General features: G+C 46.1%; 1 protein-coding gene across 1 annotated transcript in view; it reads left to right on the top strand.

Annotated features, from left to right (window-relative positions):
- DDRGK1 (DDRGK domain containing 1) overlaps window positions 1–15225 on the top strand; it is a 37112-nt gene extending 21887 nt beyond the window's left edge. Inside the window, exons 6-9 of the mRNA XM_044294723.1 lie at window positions 8475–8513; window positions 14000–14056; window positions 14750–14798; window positions 14955–15225. Coding sequence (XP_044150658.1) covers window positions 8475–8513; window positions 14000–14056; window positions 14750–14798; window positions 14955–15127 — 318 coding nt within the window. The 3' untranslated portion in view covers window positions 15128–15225. The remainder of the gene's footprint in view (window positions 1–8474; window positions 8514–13999; window positions 14057–14749; window positions 14799–14954) is intronic.
- Window positions 15226–17973: the final 2748 nt, after the last annotated feature.

Here is a 17973-nt window from a genome sequence, read left to right as displayed (position 1 = left end):
GATCAAAAATAGTCCGAAGTCTTGTAGTTCCACAGGTACAATAAAGGTGGTTGTAATTGAAGGTCCTCAAATATGAAAAAATGGATGGCGAGTATAGTCCCCCAAAAAAGTGTAATGGTATATATGAAAAATAAATATAACGGATGAGGGTAGGTGATGGTTGATATAAATAGCAATAAGTAAGCCGTCTTTGGCCAATATGGATGACGCTGTAATGCTTATACTTGTGGTAATGTTAATGGTCAGAGATCTCATACACGCGTAGGTGTGTTAGCGGGCCGTTCATCTACCAGCAGTGGCGTCCCACTATGGCTGGGATGTGCTCCGCTAAAGTTACCTGTCTGGAGGATGCTCCTGAAGCTCCAGGCGGCCCGTGCGAAGATGCCCTTCTCGCGTAGCTTGGAGAGTCGGCGTCCCACGTGTTCTGTGCGCGGGAATTCAAGCGCGCACAGAACACGTGGGACGCCGACTCTCCAATTACAGCCACCTTTATTGTACCTGTGGAACTACAAGACTTCGGACTATTTTTGATCACTATCGGAGATCCATTCCTTTTACCTTTCTTTTTACCTTCACATTTTTTATCATATTTTACATATTTCTATCACATTTTTACCACATTATACATTTTTAACTATCTTTACCTATTAAACAATTTTTTTTATATATTCAGCTCCCTCCAGATATTAGTGTGCCAATCTTATTTCTTTATACAGACTGTATAGAGCCTACTGTATTATGTATAGTAACACAGGTGGAGGCTAAAAAAGGGTTAATAAAAGTAAGAAAGATGAATCATCCGTCTGCATATACTGCTAGAATGACACAGTCAGTGCTGGATTATCTGGAACGATCGCTCCCGGTACATGCTGAATTACACCTTGCAATAAAGCAATTCAAATAGTGTTTTATATCATGTTTTACTTTTCTTTTATCTGGTTTTATACCGTCCACCTGATCGGAATCTAGAAATGTGATTGGTCCATATCCCACCCCAGATCCGTCTTCTTTCACGCTGGAGTGGTGACTCCGTTACCCGTACAGAGGGCAAACACAAAATTGACGCGCTGAGCTTATCCGTTTTCATTTTCGCGGCGGGCGGATGAGATTTTGTAAGATCTTAACCATGTTCTGCAGATCGGCAGCGATTCAGCCTTGTGTGGACGTTCCCTTAAAGCTCCTCACACAACAGCGGGAAACTGAGTAAGATTGGCGTCAGACTGGTCTATGAAGCGCCAAAGTGCGCGTCAGATTTTGTAAAGTGGCGCACGCTTGGCACATCTTTGCTCGACTTTGTGCAAGGATTTGTAATCCACGCCTGCTGCAGATGTAGAAGTGTGGCGTCATTTACACCAGTAGTAAATCTGTCGCACCGGCGGAGGCCGCACAGTATCCTATCCAATATTCTCTTGTCTCCTTTGAAGAGTGGCGCAAGAATTAAAAAGTCAAACGTATGGCGAGCGCCAAGATGTGCGACGTGTGTACAATAGAAAACTGCCACTAATTGTTTAATCGGTCCGCCCGGGGCTGTTCTCTGGTGTTTTACAATTGCAGCGTTTTTTGTTTCTTTTTTATATGTGATGTGTTTAGTGTGGCTTTTTTACAGCATTTGGATTTTATATGTCCGTGTTTGTTTTTGGCATTTTCCAAGTCATGGAGACTAGTCGCCTATGGGAGAAATGGCAAAAAAAATACTGCAGTTTAAACTAAAACAAAGCACATTGTAGAATACGTTATAGTGTGTGTAGAGCCCGGTATAGTGTGTGTAGAGCCCGGTATAGTGTGTGTAGAGCCCGGTATAGTGTGTGTAGAGCCCGGTATAGTGTGTGTAGAGCCCGGTATATTGTGTGTAGAGCGCGGTATAGTGTGTGTAGAGCGCGGTATATTGTGTGTAGAGCGCGGTATAGTGTGTGTAGAGCGCGGTATATTGTGTGTAGAGCGCGGTATATTGTGTGTAGAGCGCGGTATATTGTGTGTAGAGCGCGGTATATTGTGTGTAGAGCGCGGTATATAGTGTGTGTAGAGCGCGGTATATAGTGTGTAGAGCGCGGTATATAGTGTGTAGAGCGCGGTATATAGTGTGTAGAGCGCGGTATATAGTGTGTAGAGCGCGGTATATAGTGTGTAGAGCGCGGTATATAGTGTGTAGAGCGCGGTATATAGTGTGTGTAGAGCGCGGTATATAGTGTGTGTAGAGCGCGGTATATAGTGTGTGTAGAGCGCGGTTTATATGTCCGTGTTTGTTTTTGGCATTTTCCAAGTCATGGAGACTAGTCGCCTATGGGAGAAATGGCAAAAAAAATACTGCAGTTTAAACTAAAACAAAGCACATTGTAGAATACGTTATAGTGTGTGTAGAGCGCGGTATATTGTGTGTAGAGCGCGGTATATTGTGTGTAGAGCGCGGTATAGTGTGTGTAGAGCGCGGTATAGTGTGTGTAGAGCGCGGTATATAGTGTGTGTAGAGCGCGGTATATAGTGTGTGTAGAGCGCGGTATATAGTGTGTGTAGAGCGCGGTATATAGTGTGTGTAGAGCGCGGTATATAGTGTGTGTAGAGCGCGGTATATAGTGTGTGTAGAGCGCGGTATATAGTGTGTGTAGAGCGCGGTATATAGTGTGTGTGGAGCGCGGTATATAGTGTGTGTGGAGCGCGGTATATAGTGTGTGTAGAGCGCGGTATATAGTGTGTGTGGAGCGCGGTATATAGTGTGTGTGGAGCGCGGTATATAGTGTGTGTGGAGCGCGGTATATAGTGTGTGTAGAGCGCGGTATATTGTGTGTATCATGTACTGATGCAGCAATCTTTATATCGACTCTTAATGTGTTTAATAAGCAGTGACAGCAAAACCTAAGGCTACTTTCACACTAGCGTTCGGGCGGATCCGTTCTGAACGGATCCGCTCATATTAATGCAGACGGAGGCTCCGTTCAGTACGGATCCGTCTGCATTAATAACTTTAAAAAAATTCGCAAGTGCGCAAGTGCGAAAGTAGCCTGCGCGGATCCGTTCAGACTTTCAATGTAAAGTCAATGGGGGACGGATCCGCTTGAAGATTGAGCCACATTGTGGCATCTTCAAACGGATCCGTCCCCATTGACTTACATTAAAAGTCTGGACGGATCCGCACGCCTCCGCACGGCCAGGCGGACACCCGAACGCTGCAAGCAGCGTTCAGCTGTCCGCCTGTCCGTGCGGAGGCGAGCGGAGCGGAGGCTGAACGCCGCCAGACTGATGCAGTCTGAGCGGATCCGCCTCCATTCAGACTGCATCAGGGCTGGACGGCTGCGTTCGGGTCCGCTCGTGAGCTCCTTCAAACGGAGCTCACGAACGGAAACCCGAACGCTAGTGTGAAAGTAGCCTAAACCCTGACTGTAAAAAAAAAAAAAAAAAAAAAAAAAAAAAGTTGTTTTGTGAAATCCACCTCCCCCGATCTATTAGCATATGGCTAGAATGTAAAACTGAAAAAATGCATAAAATCAGTTTTTTCCGCCTCATGCATAATTAGAGTATCTATCTATCTCCTATCTATCTATCTATCTATCTATCTCATATCTATCTATCTCCTATCTATCTATCTATCTATCTATCTATCTATCTTCTATCTATCTCCTATCTATCTATTATCTATCTATCTCCTATCTATCTATTATCTATCTATCTCCTATCTATCTATCTTCTATCTATCTCCTATCTATCTATCTTCTATCTATCTCCTATCTATCTATTATCTATCTATCTCCTATCTATCTATCTTCTATCTATCTCCTATCTATCTATCTCCTATCTATCTATCTATCTCCTATCTATCTATCTCCTATCTATCTATCTATCTATCTATCTTCTATCTATCTCCTATCTATCTATCTATTATCTCTCTATCTATCTATCTATCTCCTATCTATCTATCTATCTATCTATCTATCTATCTCCTATCTATCTATCTATCTATCTATCTATCTATCTATTATCTATCTCCTATCTATCTATCTATCTATTATCTATCTCCTATCTATCTATCTATCTTGTATCTATCTATCTATCTATCTATTATCTATCTCCTATCTATTATCTATCTATCTATTATCTATCTATCTATCTATCTATTATCTATCTATCTATCTATCTATCTATCCATCCATCCATCCATCCATCCATCCATCCATCCATCTCATTAGTTCGCACCTTCCTCTGCTTATACCGGTTGGTGCTTCGTTTCCTCAGTCATCTACCGTTTGTCCTTTTACCGTTTGTCCTTTTAGCGCCGTCTTCATTCATACTTTCCTTGTTCGGGGGAGGAGGTTGTTACGAAGCCGTTCAGTTCCCCGGTGACACCAGAGGACTTTCCCGTTCCCCCTGATCGGCTACAAAATCCCACCAAATATCTAAAACTATTAAATAATTTAAAAAACCTGTTTTAGGTTTAACACAGTGCTCGGGTGATGACCCCTTGACATGATGGGTCAGGCTGGAGTTCCGCATTTGTAGTTATTTAGAGAAATAATACACCGGTGTCCTCGCCGTAAAGAGGTCCCTGTTTACACAAACAAAAAAAATAGACTTTTCTTTGCATCGTCATGTTCTGACACCCGTGAATAGCTGTGCGAGGGCTTGTTTTTTGCGTGGCGAATATGACTTTTTGAGGCTCCTTTATGGATATGCTTTGCGTGCACATCGGAAACTAACTTGATGTGAACAGAACCTAATCTAGAGGAGCCCAGAATTTCCTGACCACTGAGAATTTTTGTTTTTGGCTTCGGCAAGGTGGGCGCATCACCAGCGATTCGGCTGATTGCGGCTTTCTCCACACATGCTGAATATTATATATTTTTTTTATATTTCAAAAATATTTTAACTGTCACTTTCAGTTCCCATAGACTATATCCTAGATTGCATAGACTGGTTGACTCCACTTGTACAGGATGGCCCTTCCAGCACTGTTCTACAGTTAATGGTAAAGGTGATGCTGCCTGCCATACGTCTGAGCAGCCTGACAGGTTCATTGTGTTGTGAGGCCTCCTCACCCTCCTAGGCAGTTCTGTAAGTGGAGGCAACCAGTCCTGCTCACATTCTAGGACAGGTTTCTGGTGGCCATGTTAAAACACTCACAGAGGACCCCTTTAGGGCTTCCATATGCATTCAATTCAGACTGTCTCCCGACTCCCCCATACACATACATGTCCGGTTTGGCCAAACCGGACATGTATGTGTATTCAGTGGCGAGTCGGGAGACGGCCTGGTGGCCGCTTATCTCCTGGGAGAACAAAAGGATTGGGCAGAAATCTTCACTTCACCCAATCCTTCTCTCCTCCATCTGTCGGGGGAGAGTCCAGAGCTCCCCATACACATTACACTGTCTGCCATACCCGCTGCTGTCAGTCTGGTCAGCGATACGCTGATGTGCATGGGGGCCACTTGGAGCTGTATTATTGACCGTGTCCGGCACCAGCATTATTGTTGTATCGGTCGGAGGACTAGAAATAAGCACAGGACTCTTTAGCGAGGGTAAAAGGGTTATTGCGACCTCTTCCGCTGATCCTCCAGGAATCCCAGAAGTGGAAAAAATAAGATATTTTTTTTTTAGAAAGTGCCAGAAAATTCTCAGTGGTCAGGAAATTCTGGGCTCCTCTAGATTAGGTTCTGTTCACATCAAGTTCGTTTCCGATGTGCACGCAAAGCATATCCATAAAGGAGCCTTTCCCCCAGTGCAGGCCAGAAGAATGTCCTTTTCCACTTGACCTGCTTAATGCACCATGTGGAGAAGGAACTTGGGGAATTAAACTTTTTTTGGGGGGAAATTTTTATATTTGAAACTTAATTAATGTCCGTGTACTGTAAAAACAAAGCTATGCCATGTGTGAGCTGACGTACAGTAGACTTGTGCAATAATTTCTGGCAGTTTCTGAAGTAAATTATAGCAAGTCGGTCGACGTGTTGGAGGCCCAAAAAGGTTAGAGTGGGGTAAAAAAAAAAATATTTAAGTCTCTTTTGCGCAACAGTGCTACTTGCACATTTTCAACTTTTGTACAGAATACTGGAGCGTTTTCATTTTTTTTGATCTGGTCTTCTGGCTTTGGATGGATCTTCATTAATCCTTTTGATCTTCACGGATCCTCCTCACCCAACAGTCATTCATAATCTTTTCTTACTTTTCACTGTTGATTTTATGTTATTTTTATACTTTTTTTTTTTTTTTTTTTTTTGTGTGAAGTTTATGAATCCAGTACGTAGTGGGCGTCTTGGCGGCCCCCGTAGATCTCACCAGCAAAAGTAAAGATCTGAATGTTCAGAGGTTGTGCAACTTCTGGTTTCTCAAGTGCAGATGGTGATATGTTTGAAAACCTATGACTCCATGTCGCTGACCTTCACACTCCATGCTTGCACCGAACACTTGTGAAGCCCACGCCAAGGCGTTTGTGACCACATCTGAACACCATAGTGGAGGAATCGTGGTTAACCCATTCATTGCTCAAGCCTCTTAGATGGCAAGGTTGGGCATACAAAAAAAAAATATGTTCTCAAGTACAACATCAACCCAAATGTAGATGTTTAGATTTCAGTACAGTTGGGGCCAAGATACCAGGTTCAGTCCTGGTCCTTTTGTTCCTTGATCAATTTCGTAGGAGCTCTGCAGAATCAAGGAACCAAAAAGGGATCCTGACGAGCCTATTGCTATGTCTGCAGGCACAAGGTCTCTCAATCAGCTCTGGAACCTGTCTGTGACCTCAGCTAATGAGCTCCAACTAATCCGGCTTCTTAGGGCTCCTTGGGTAATTTGAAGTGAGATAGAGATTGTACTCAAGGCTCCGATTTTGGCAAAAATTTCTAAACTAAAAAACAAGGGAATTGTAAAACTGAGGTCCTGTTCACAGCAGGAACATCGTATCCATCTATGACACATGCCTGGTTCTTCATAGGATGGATAACGCCACCACCCCGAACCGATTCCCATTGACTTACAACGGGTTGCTTTTGCTCTATAGAGGAAAATATAGCGCTGCAGGCTGTGTTTTTCTCATTAAAATGATGCTGTCAACAGTGGAGGCTCCTGAGGTATCCATCGATACACGTGAACACAGCCTAAAACTGCAAGAACAGAACTATTAATACTTTCCTGACCAAACAGTTCTCTCCTGTCATGTTCTGAAGATCCAGGACGTCTCTCATGTCTTATTTTAATCAATCGAACAGTGTAAGGTAGAACTATGAAATTTTGACCTTTCCTTCTTTACTGGGGCGTCGTTAGGTCAAAACAATCAGGGCTGAAGCCCCGGATGTTTTGTCCAGTGCCCCGAATGCAGGGCCCTCGCCACCCATAAGCAAGGTACGCCACCGCGTAGAGCACACCCTTGCTGGAGGCGGTGCCGCCTCCTAGCTAATTTACTCACTTCACTTGCCTCTGTGTAATCTTGCACAGGCGCACTGGCAGAGGCATCGTCGAGCGAAGTGCGCATGCGCCGTCTTCCAGCGCGCCTCGTTTGACGATGCCTCTTCCAGTGCGCCTGTATGAGATTAAGGCGCTTCTCTGCAATTACACAGAGGCAAGTGAAGTGAATAAATTAGCAAGGAGGCGGCGCTGGGTGGGGAGGGGGTCTGTGGATGACACTTGGGGGGGGGGGGGGGGGGCGGCGCAGGCGCGTGACGTCAGTTAGTGAGCACTGCCGCCCGCCCTGCCTGTTACTGTCTGGAGCTGAGTGTAAGGTAGATAGAGATGAGCACTGATTTAAAGTTACTGCAGGATACGGATTACAGTTTATAAATGTATACTCCTGTGAGCGGCGGGGAGGGGGATCTGTGGATGACACTGTTATGGATGATCTGTGAGGTTGCCCAGACGGCTAGGCCCTTCCCTCTATTTATTAACCCTATTCAGCAGTCCCCCATTCACTGAAGGGAGGACTGCTGAAAGGGGTTAATAACTACTGTGAAGGATGAGGGCGTGGCTTCATGGGGTGGGGGCTCGTGCCCCGGATCTCTTAAGACTCTAGCGACGCCCCTGCTTCTTTAGCCCCTTAAAGGAATTATGATGTCATGATGACAACCCCTCTTAAGTCATATGGACATCCTAGTGGGTGGTCCTATACTCAGGATCACCTTCCTATCAGCTGGGATGTGGGCCCTTCTGGCAGACCCCTTGTATTACTTGTAATTATGAAAAGGGTTGTCAGCTCCTCTAATCGGGTTGTCCATCTACTTAACCCCCCCCCCCCCATAAAGCAATTGTGATACAATAATGTATACTCTCCCATTTCACGCCCCGCCACATCCAGTGACGCCGCTCCGATCCTCCCCTCCTCGTCTGCTTTGGCTCCATTCAAAGTGATAGTTCTTGTAGCTGCAAAGAACAGTTGCTTGGTGGAGGTGTCTGACCTGGACAACCCCTTCGAGAATGATGGACGGTAGGACCGTCATACGATGACTAGTGACTGTACCATCTGCCATGTTTGTAACCCTTTTTTTTTTCTTCCTTCCAGACCCGCAGTTTTCTCACAGAGTTCATTAACTACATTAAGGTAAGTGGCTGATTACATATGGCTGTAATACTGTCTCCTTGCAGGCCTCAAATTCTCTTCCAGTTTCTAAATGTATCTTGATTTCCATTGCAGTAGGTCTGTTTTTCTGATACTGAACTCCAAATCCCCTGCACAGGCAAGAACTACCAGCAGGGGGCGTGTACTGCATGCTGATTTATGAACAGTATGCAGAAAGCTTCTAGGCGCCCTCTAGTGGCGGTCAAAGATAACCAGAATTTTAACATTTAAAGGGCTTATCTGGGAATTTTATCCGGGATAGGTCATCATTATCAGATTGGCCGGGGTCCGATACTAGGAACCCCCACCAACCGGCTGTACGAAGAAGCCTGGGGGCTCTGTGAGTGCTTAGGCCTCTTCCTAGGCAAATGATGTCACGTACATCAGTCACATGACCTAGAGGCAGGTCCGTTCCATTGAAGTGATTGGGGCTGAGCTGCAATACCAGGCCCAGCCACTATGCAATGTACGGTGCTGTGCTTGGTGAGCTGTGAGGAGGCCGATCAGCATTTGGACACTTACCAATCAGGAATGAATGACCTATCCTGAGAATAGGACATCAATATGAAAATCCCTGTGTCTGTGCAGGGAATTTGAAGCTGTACATTGGGAAAGAAACATTAGCTATCAAAATAGATGTAAAAATTATTCTATACTTATATTTAAAAAAAAAATCTTGTTCAAGCATGGGCATTCACATCAAAGCTAAAGAGCGAATGTCTTGCATGTTTGACCGCTCCAGGTCTTACCATGATCTCAGCACCAGCTCCTGGTGAAAACCTTTTATCCACTCGTCAATTATTTTTGATATAAAAATTTCCCTTGTCTTTTGTGTCCACTGCTTGTACCCGGTAGGTTCCTAGGGCTGGTCTCAGCTGAGAAGACGGAGATGATTGATGGCAGGTCCAAGCCCTGAGAACTGAATTCCATGGACTGTTCCAGTACAGTACCTGCAGCCCATGGAGTCCAGTCCTTCAGCTCGGCTGCCCATAACGTCAGTGCCAATAATGTCACGCCGACCTCATCTTACCACCTTTCTTCACTAATTTCATGTTTCTCCATTATTTTCCAATCACTTGATCCATACAAGACCTATCTAAGCGACCGTGATGCAGATGTCAGTCCATACCTGTATGGCACCGCGTCGGAGATCCCCTTGCTCTCCTCTACTAGCCTGCAGCTGAAGCCTGTGCTGACCCTGGCAGGAGTCACCTGCTGGGTGGTTGGTCATTGGCAGTGCTGCCTGGTTGTCGTGGTCGGCACAGCCTTCAGATGGAGCATATTCGGTGGAGGATCTCTGAAAGGGTGCCATTCAGGTAGGTAAAACTTTGGGGAATTCTTGCACTCCACGGGACCAAAAAAATATAAAAAGCAATAAAAAAATCAGTCTTGTGCACAGGCCTGTACTCAGTGCTCTGTGTCATCAGAACATTACCTATTTAAATCACATTTTTATGTTAAACATTATTTAATTTTTTTTTATATTTTTGTGTTTTTTTATTTATTTTTTCAATGTCATTATATAAAACAAAATGTGTAAAAATTGTATATAATCTTGCAGTTTTTATATTGGCCTCTAGGCATAAAATCTAGTAAATGTAAAATTAATGTAATACATCAAAATGATCCCTCATATAGTAGATGACAATCTCTTTCTACCAAAGCCAGAACCAGCCCTGCACCTCACATGGATCCACTGATCTCTACATTCATTGCTCTGCTAGATTTATATCAAGCTGGAAGCTCAGGGGCGTGTCCTTTCTTATGCAGCTCAGGAGGCGTGCCCATGCTCTCCCTATCACAGCTCAGGAGGCGTGTCAATGTTCTCCCTATCACATCTCAGGGGGCGTGTCCGTGTTCTCCCTATCACATCTCAGGGGCGTGTCCGTGTTCTCCCTATCACATCTCGGGGGCGTGTCCGTGTTCTCCCTATCACAGCTCAGGAGGCAGTTGAAGGATGAAACTGAGCATGTGTGGACTTCTCGGAGCAGGACAAAGAAAAAAAAAAAAACAGCAGGTGGCGCTATACAGATACATTTTATTGAACAATTCACTGACTATACTCAATTACATACAATTACAAAAGCATTCAGATCTAGGTGCTGGATTAAAAACTGAAGAATATTTTTTTGTGGGACAACCCTTTTAAAACTTCCTGTCATTTTGAGAGCATCTCCATGGGCCATAGACACAATGGAAAGGAGCGGACACCATTGACTTCTATGGGAGAGTTTTGTAGGCGGGGTCAGGAGGGAGCAGATAAGCTATGATATCACCTATTGTGAATGGTGGATCCTGTCTTATCTGTATACGGAAGTTACTTGTCATTGTACTCCAGCCTGTGGTGATAATGTGATGGCTACCGAAAAAGTACCTGTACACAACAGGAAATCATGACCTGTTATTAGGCCTAGTGTCCAGTGTGGAAATTGCAGGATTATATCTAAAAAAATAAAATATAGTGACATGAATTTTTTTCTTATAAAACTCACCAAAAATTCTAAAAAAAGATGTGAACGGGGCCTAGCACCAAAATAAGTGAGCACCCTGTAATTCTTATCTTCTCCTGCGGAGGCGCTGCAGGGAAAGGCAGCAGTTCCCTTTCACAGCATATTTCAGGGTGTCCAGTGAGTGAGACCCCAGTGATCAGCATGATTCAGAGGGACCTGCGTCAAAAAGTGGTCTACTAAAAGTGACAGCCCAGAGATGTTTGCTCAGTGGGAGCTGGACCCCTGGGCCCCTCACCAGTCAGCACAATGAAGGCAGATATGGCTACGAACATGAGCCTGCTACAGATCAGCCGCTGTGCCTGTGTAACCAGTGAAGAGAACCCGCCGCTCCTTATCCCTGGGGGCTCCCGGGGTCCACCAATGTCAAATTCCCAGGAAAATCCCTTTAATCCTAGGAGCAGAACGTCTGCTCAGGATCATGTAAAGCTGGGTGACCGGGCAGAGTCCCCCCGAGGATGACATACAGTGTAATGACTGCAGTCCTCCTGTACATACGTTATCATGTAGCGCCATCTGCTGGCTCCTGTAGGTTACTACACTTCAATATGTGCTGTGGAGTAGATGTGTATCCTCATTGTATTAACTCCTGACTGTCCATATGCTTCTATAGGTTCTCTGCCCTGTACACCCCCCCCCCCCCCCCCATCTATGAGCTAGACCTGAGATCCACGCACAGGAGCTGCTCTCACCCTGGAGGACAGGCCATAACAGCCATGTATCACATGGTAGCCATGTTATGCTGACAGAGCCCCCCAGGAATCAGCTCTCCCTTGGGGCGCACAGTATTACACAGCAGGATTATATTCACACGCGGCAGATTTGTTACAGAAACTTCTGCAACTGCAAATCCATTTCATAGATATAAATGCGGGGTGTGCGGCAGGGGCATGGATTTCTGCAAGGGTTTCCAGATCACCCTTGCTGCAGACAAGGAGCTGGTGGCCTGGGTTGACCCCATAGGAGCCGGTAGCCCGGGGTTGACCCCATAGGAGCCGGTAGCCCGGGGTTGACCCCATAGGAGCCGGTAGCCCGGGGTTGACCCCATAGGAGCCTGTAGCCTGGGTTGACCCCATAGGAGCCGGTAGCCCGGGGTTGACCCCATAGGAGCCTGTAGCCGGGGTTGACCCCATAGGAGCCGGAAGCCCGGGGTTGACCCCATAGGAGCCGGTAGCCCGGGGTTGACCCCATAGGAGCCGGTAGCCCGGGGTTGACCCCATAGGAGCCGGTAGCCCGGGGTTGACCCCATAGGAGCCGGTAGCCCGGGGTTGACCCCATAGGAGCCGGTAGCCCGGGGTTGACCCCATAGGAGCCGGTAGCCCGGGGTTGACCCCATAGGAGCCGGTAGCCCGGGGTTGACCCCATAGGAGCCGGTAGCCCGGGGTTGACCCCATAGGAGCCGGTAGCCCGGGATGACCCCATAGGAGCCGGTAGCCTGGGATGACCCCATAGGAGCCGGTAGCCTGGGATGACCCCATAGGAGCCTGTAGCCTGGGGATGACCCCATAGGAGCCGGTAGCCCGGGGATGACCCCATAGGAGCCGGTAGCCCGGGGATGACCCCATAGGAGCCGGTAGCCCGGGGATGACCCCATAGGAGCCTGTAGCCCGGGGATGACCCCATAGGAGCCGGTAGCCCGGGGATGACCCCATAGGAGCCGGTAGCCCGGGGATGACCCCATAGGAGCCTGTAGCCCGGGGATGACCCCATAGGAGCCTGTAGCCCGGGGATGACCCCATAGGAGCCGGTAGCCCGGGGATGACCCCATAGGAGCCGGTAGCCCGGGGATGACCCCATAGGAGCCGGTAGCCCGGGGATGACCCCATAGGAGCCGGTAGCCCGGGGATGACCCCATAGGAGCCTGTAGCCCGGGGATGACCCCATAGGAGCCTGTAGCCCGGGGATGACCCCATAGGAGCCGGTAGCCCGGGGATGACCCCATAGGAGCCGGTAGCCCGGGGATGACCCCATATGGAGCCGGTAGCCCGGGGATGACCCCATATGGAGCCGGTAGCCCGGGGATGACCCCATATGGAGCCGGTAGCCCGGGGATGACTCCATATGGAGCCGGTAGCCCGGGGAGGACTCCATATGGAGCCGGTAGCCCGGGGGTGACTCATTGACTTCTATGGGAGTTTGTTGTGGTCATGCTCTGTGACCTATGCAGAGGTCATTGTGCAGGGATGGGGAGTAGATTAGCTGTGACATCACCTATTGTGAATGGGGGATCCTGTGTTATCTATATATGTGTAGCCTGTCATTGTAATCCTTCTGGGGATTATAATGAGATGACTGCTGAGAAATGATCTCTAGAAGGGAAATGTCAGTCCATTATGAGGCTCAGTTTGAAAACTGCAACATTTCAGGATTAGATGATAAAACAAATACTGCATTCTTTTTAAGAGCTCATTCACATGAACGTAAGGCCCCTGTGCCCGTATTGCAGACACTGACGTGAATGGGTGCGCGATCCGCCAGATACAGCCAAATGGAGGACATGTCCTATTGTTTGACGTATCTTGCGGCATTCAAGTCAGTGGGTCCGTACCGCAGCGCGGAGTTCACATGGCTGGTGTCCATGTATTGTGGACTGCTGTTTGTGGTCCGCAGCACGGGCACTGCAACCATGCGGTCGTGTGAATGAGCCCTAAGGCAGGCCTTTGTTTTCCAGTCATCTCATTTGCAGGTGAATGGGAGGCAGTATGCTTCGGAACGACAATTAAAGGGGTTCTCCGTTTAGTTTTAGTTTTTTGTGTGTAATGAAACATTTGTGCTGCTGATGTGTTCCAGCCTCTGGGTGTGAAAGCAAATGCTCTCATTCACTGACAGCAAGCAGAGATCCTGGAAAATAGGAAGGAATTGTACCTTAGCTGTAGAACCTTTATGTTAGACCTCAGCGCACATGACAAGTAGCGCGCTGCATGACTGTTGTGTTTTTCTCTTTTTCTCTTTTTTTTTTAGGCTTCCAAGGTGGTGATTCTTGAAGATCTGGGGGCACATTTCGGACTCCGAGCTCAGGTAAGCGATATTAGAGGGAATCGCCAGGACCCTTCCGTTTAGGACTAAGGCCTGGTTCACACGTCCGTTATTGGGAGCCAATACCAGAAGTGGAGGCTACAGAGAGACCAGGTGTGATGGATCTGCTCCTGTTCTGTCTAGGGCCTCTTTCACACGACCGGTTTTCTTTTCCGTTTACGGGCGGTTTTTTGCGTTCTGTATACGGTCCATATACGGAACCATTCATTTCAATGGCTCTGCAATAAAAAAAATAAAAAACGGAATAGTACTCGTATGCATTCTGTTTCCGTTTTTCCGTTCTGTTGAAAGATAGAACATGTTCTATTATTGCCCGCAAATCACTGTTCCGTGGCTCCATTCAAGTCAATGGGTCCGCAAAAAAAAACGGAGCACATACGGAATGTACTCTGTATGTCTTCCGTATCCGTTCCGTTTTTTGCAGAACCATCTATTGAAAATGTTATGTCCAGCCCAATTTTTTCTATGTAATTACTGTATAGTGTATATGCCATACGGAAAAAACGGAAACAAAAAACGGAACCGTCCTGCAAGGAGAACGCTGCAGATTTCCCTGTAGCCCTGTGTAATCCACACATAGCGTTGTCCGACCACTGTGCCACATGACAAACTCTGCTCTGCTGCGTCTGTATTTCCCCAGTAACTGCGAGCTCTCTTCTGCTCTCTCGTGAACAGGACGCCATCAGCAGGATACAGGACTTACTGGCCGACGGCTCCATTACTGGTAAGGTGATGTCTCAACCCCCTGTTCACACCTATGGGGGGGTTATACCAGTCTTCAGAAACCAGTAAATACCATAACGTAGCAGGGAGTGTGAGTTCCTGCAGCTTGGGGTGTGACTAGAGTATAAGTCATGCTGACCTGTGGTCCTTCTGTCAGGTGTGATTGACGACAGGGGGAAGTTCATCTACATCACGGAGGAGGAGTTGGCGGCGGTGGCGCAGTTCATCCGTCAGAGGGGGCGCGTCTCCATCTCCGAGCTCGCACAGGCCACAAACAAGCTGATCAACCTGAACCCCGAGGCCTGTCCGGCTCCACTGGGAGTGGCTTAAGTCCCGGCATTTTCTTAAGGACTGCGGTGTGTGTGGAGTAGACTGACCTGGTACCTGTTCATGTGAGGGATCACCAGCATTAAAAGACTCCAATCATCCCCTGTGCTGTGAGATCTTATTTCACCTTCTTAAAGGGATAGTTATGGGAGACACCGACTAACTGGTAAGATGCCATTGGAATTCCTAGAAGTGTGTGTTCCCTTTAATTGTAAAGCCGCCGTTTCATATTGCATAACCTTTGCTGTACTATACTCTAATTACATCCAGAGCTGCATTCACAGCTATCCATACTACATGACCTGGAGTTACAATCATTTTTATACTCCAGTCACTTCCAGAGCTGTATGCACAATTATCCATACTACATGACTTGGAGTTACAATTCTTCTTAAACTCCAGTCACTTCCAGAGCTGTACTTAGCTATCCATACTACATGATCTGAGTACTCCAGTCACACCTAGAGCTGCATTCACAACTATCCATACTACATAACCTAGAGCTGCAGTCATTTTTATACTCCAATCACTTCCAGAGCTGTATTAACAATTATCCATACTACATGACCTGGAGTTACAATCATTTTTATACTCCAGTCACTTCCAGAGCTGTATTCACAATTATCCATACTACATGATCTGGAGTTACAATCATTCTTATACTCCAGTCACTTCCAGAGCTGTACTTGGCTATCCATACTACATGATCTGAGTTAAAACTATTCTTATACTCCAGTCACACCTAGAGCTACATTCACAACTATCCATACTACATAACCTGGAGCTGCAGTCATTCTTATACTCCAGTCACTTCCAGAGCTGAATTCGCAGCTATCCATACTACATGACCTGGAGTTACAATCATTTTTATACTCCAATCACTTCCAGAGCTGTATTAACAATTATCCATACTACATGACCTGGAGTTACAATCATTCTTATACTCCAGTCACTTCCAGAGCTGTACTTGGCTATCCATACTACATGATCTGAGTTAAAACTATTCTTATACTCCAGTCACACCTAGAGCTGCATTTAAAACTATCCATACTACATGACCTGGAGCTGCAGTCATTCTTATACTCCAGTCACTTCCACTATGTGATCTGGAGTAACAATCATTCTTATACTCCAGTCACATCTGGAGCTGCATACAGAACTATTCATAGTACATGATCTGGAGTTAAAACTATTTCTAATCTCCATTCACATCCAGAGCTGCATTTGCAGCTACCCATATTACATGACCTGGAGTTGCAATCATTCTTATACTCCAGTCAAATCCGGAGCTGTATTCACAATTATCCATACTATGTGATCTGGAGTTACAATGATTCTTATACTCCATTCACATCCAGAGCTGCATACACAACTATCCATAGTACATGATGTTGAGTTAAAACTATTTCTATTCTCCAGTCACATCCAGAGCTGCATTCACAGCTAACCTTATTACATGACCTGGAGTTACAATCATTCTTATACTCTAGTCACATCCGGAGCTGTATTCACAATTATCCATACTACAGGATCTGAGTTACAACCATTCTTATTCTCCAGTCACATCTAGAGCTGCATTCACAACTATCCATATTACATGATCTGGAGTTACAACTGCCACCTGTTGTGAAGCTACAACTCCCAGTATGCTGGCACCTGAATGCTGGGAGTTGTAGTTTGTCCTGATGGTGCTTGTTTTATGAGTTCAGCATGAGATGTGGAAGCACAGGCTGCCTCCTGACAGAAGTACAACACTGACACCCAGTGGCCACTGATGGTATAGCCTTCACATCAAGCTCTGCTGGAAATGAACACAGAAAACTTACAGTTCAGGATTTGCTGCTGTGGAAATATTTTTTTTTAGGGGATTGTACTACAAGCAATTGTCTTATATGTCTTCATTGCCTGAATCGCACAAGAAGAAGCAATACGAGAAATAGAAGGGATGTGAAAGTGGCCTGTATTCTGCCAATGCAGAGAGTGGGGGGCCTCTATTCACCCCCCCCCCCCCTATTACCAGAATTGCCCCCCACCAGTGATTTGGGTAATAAAATTGTATTAGACAACTGCTCATAGTGCAATTCCCTGATATTCAGTGTCGGTTTTCTTGATTATAATGGAGGAAACTGCATTAATTGATCGCTAATGGTGCAAGTTTATGACTCCGGGTCAAAATTTGGTTTCACCTTTGGGTCCTATGAGAGGCTGTGGATTGGGACAGATTTTTTAGGCCCCCTGCACACGATCAGGATTGCGTGCGGATTTTGCGCGCGGATTTGCTTGCGAAAATTCCGCACCGTAGGTCATGTACATGGTATTCTATGAGAATTAGAAATTCTCTGTAGATAATTTACCTGTACAGTCTGCTGGAGCCGCGTTACCTGGTACAATGCTGACACCTAGTGGCCATTTTGTAGAATGACGATTAGTCTCAAGCAGAGAGAGACAGGGCGAAATTTATCAAAACTGAAGGGAAACTCATAGTAACCAATCAGCTCCTCCCCCACAGCGTTCCCCGGCCTGACCTTGTTTTTTTTTGGGCAGAGGGGTTGGGCTGTTCTCTCCTGCAGTGACGTGAGTGCGGACAGGGCTGCCTGTGATGGTGGCAGGGCCATGTATTTAGATCGCTGTTTGCACCCTTGCTCCTTGTACAGTGACGTCATTTTGGGCTTCATACCGTATGAGAAGTTAATATGTTGTTTTTTTTTTTGTTGTTTTTTAATGGTGGAAAGCAAATGTGTGAATGTTTAATAAATTTGGGATCTTAATAAAAAAAAATTTTTATATAATAATTTTATTTTCATGATTTTATTGTGTCGCCTCATTAGGGTCCTCCAGTATGCAGTAGA

The sequence above is a fragment of the Bufo gargarizans genome, chromosome 1 (genome assembly GCF_014858855.1).
Source record: "Bufo gargarizans isolate SCDJY-AF-19 chromosome 1, ASM1485885v1, whole genome shotgun sequence".
Lineage (NCBI taxonomy): Eukaryota > Metazoa > Chordata > Amphibia > Anura > Bufonidae > Bufo > Bufo gargarizans.
Note: the sequence above shows the minus strand (reverse complement) of the source record. Positions and strands in the feature narration are given on the sequence as shown.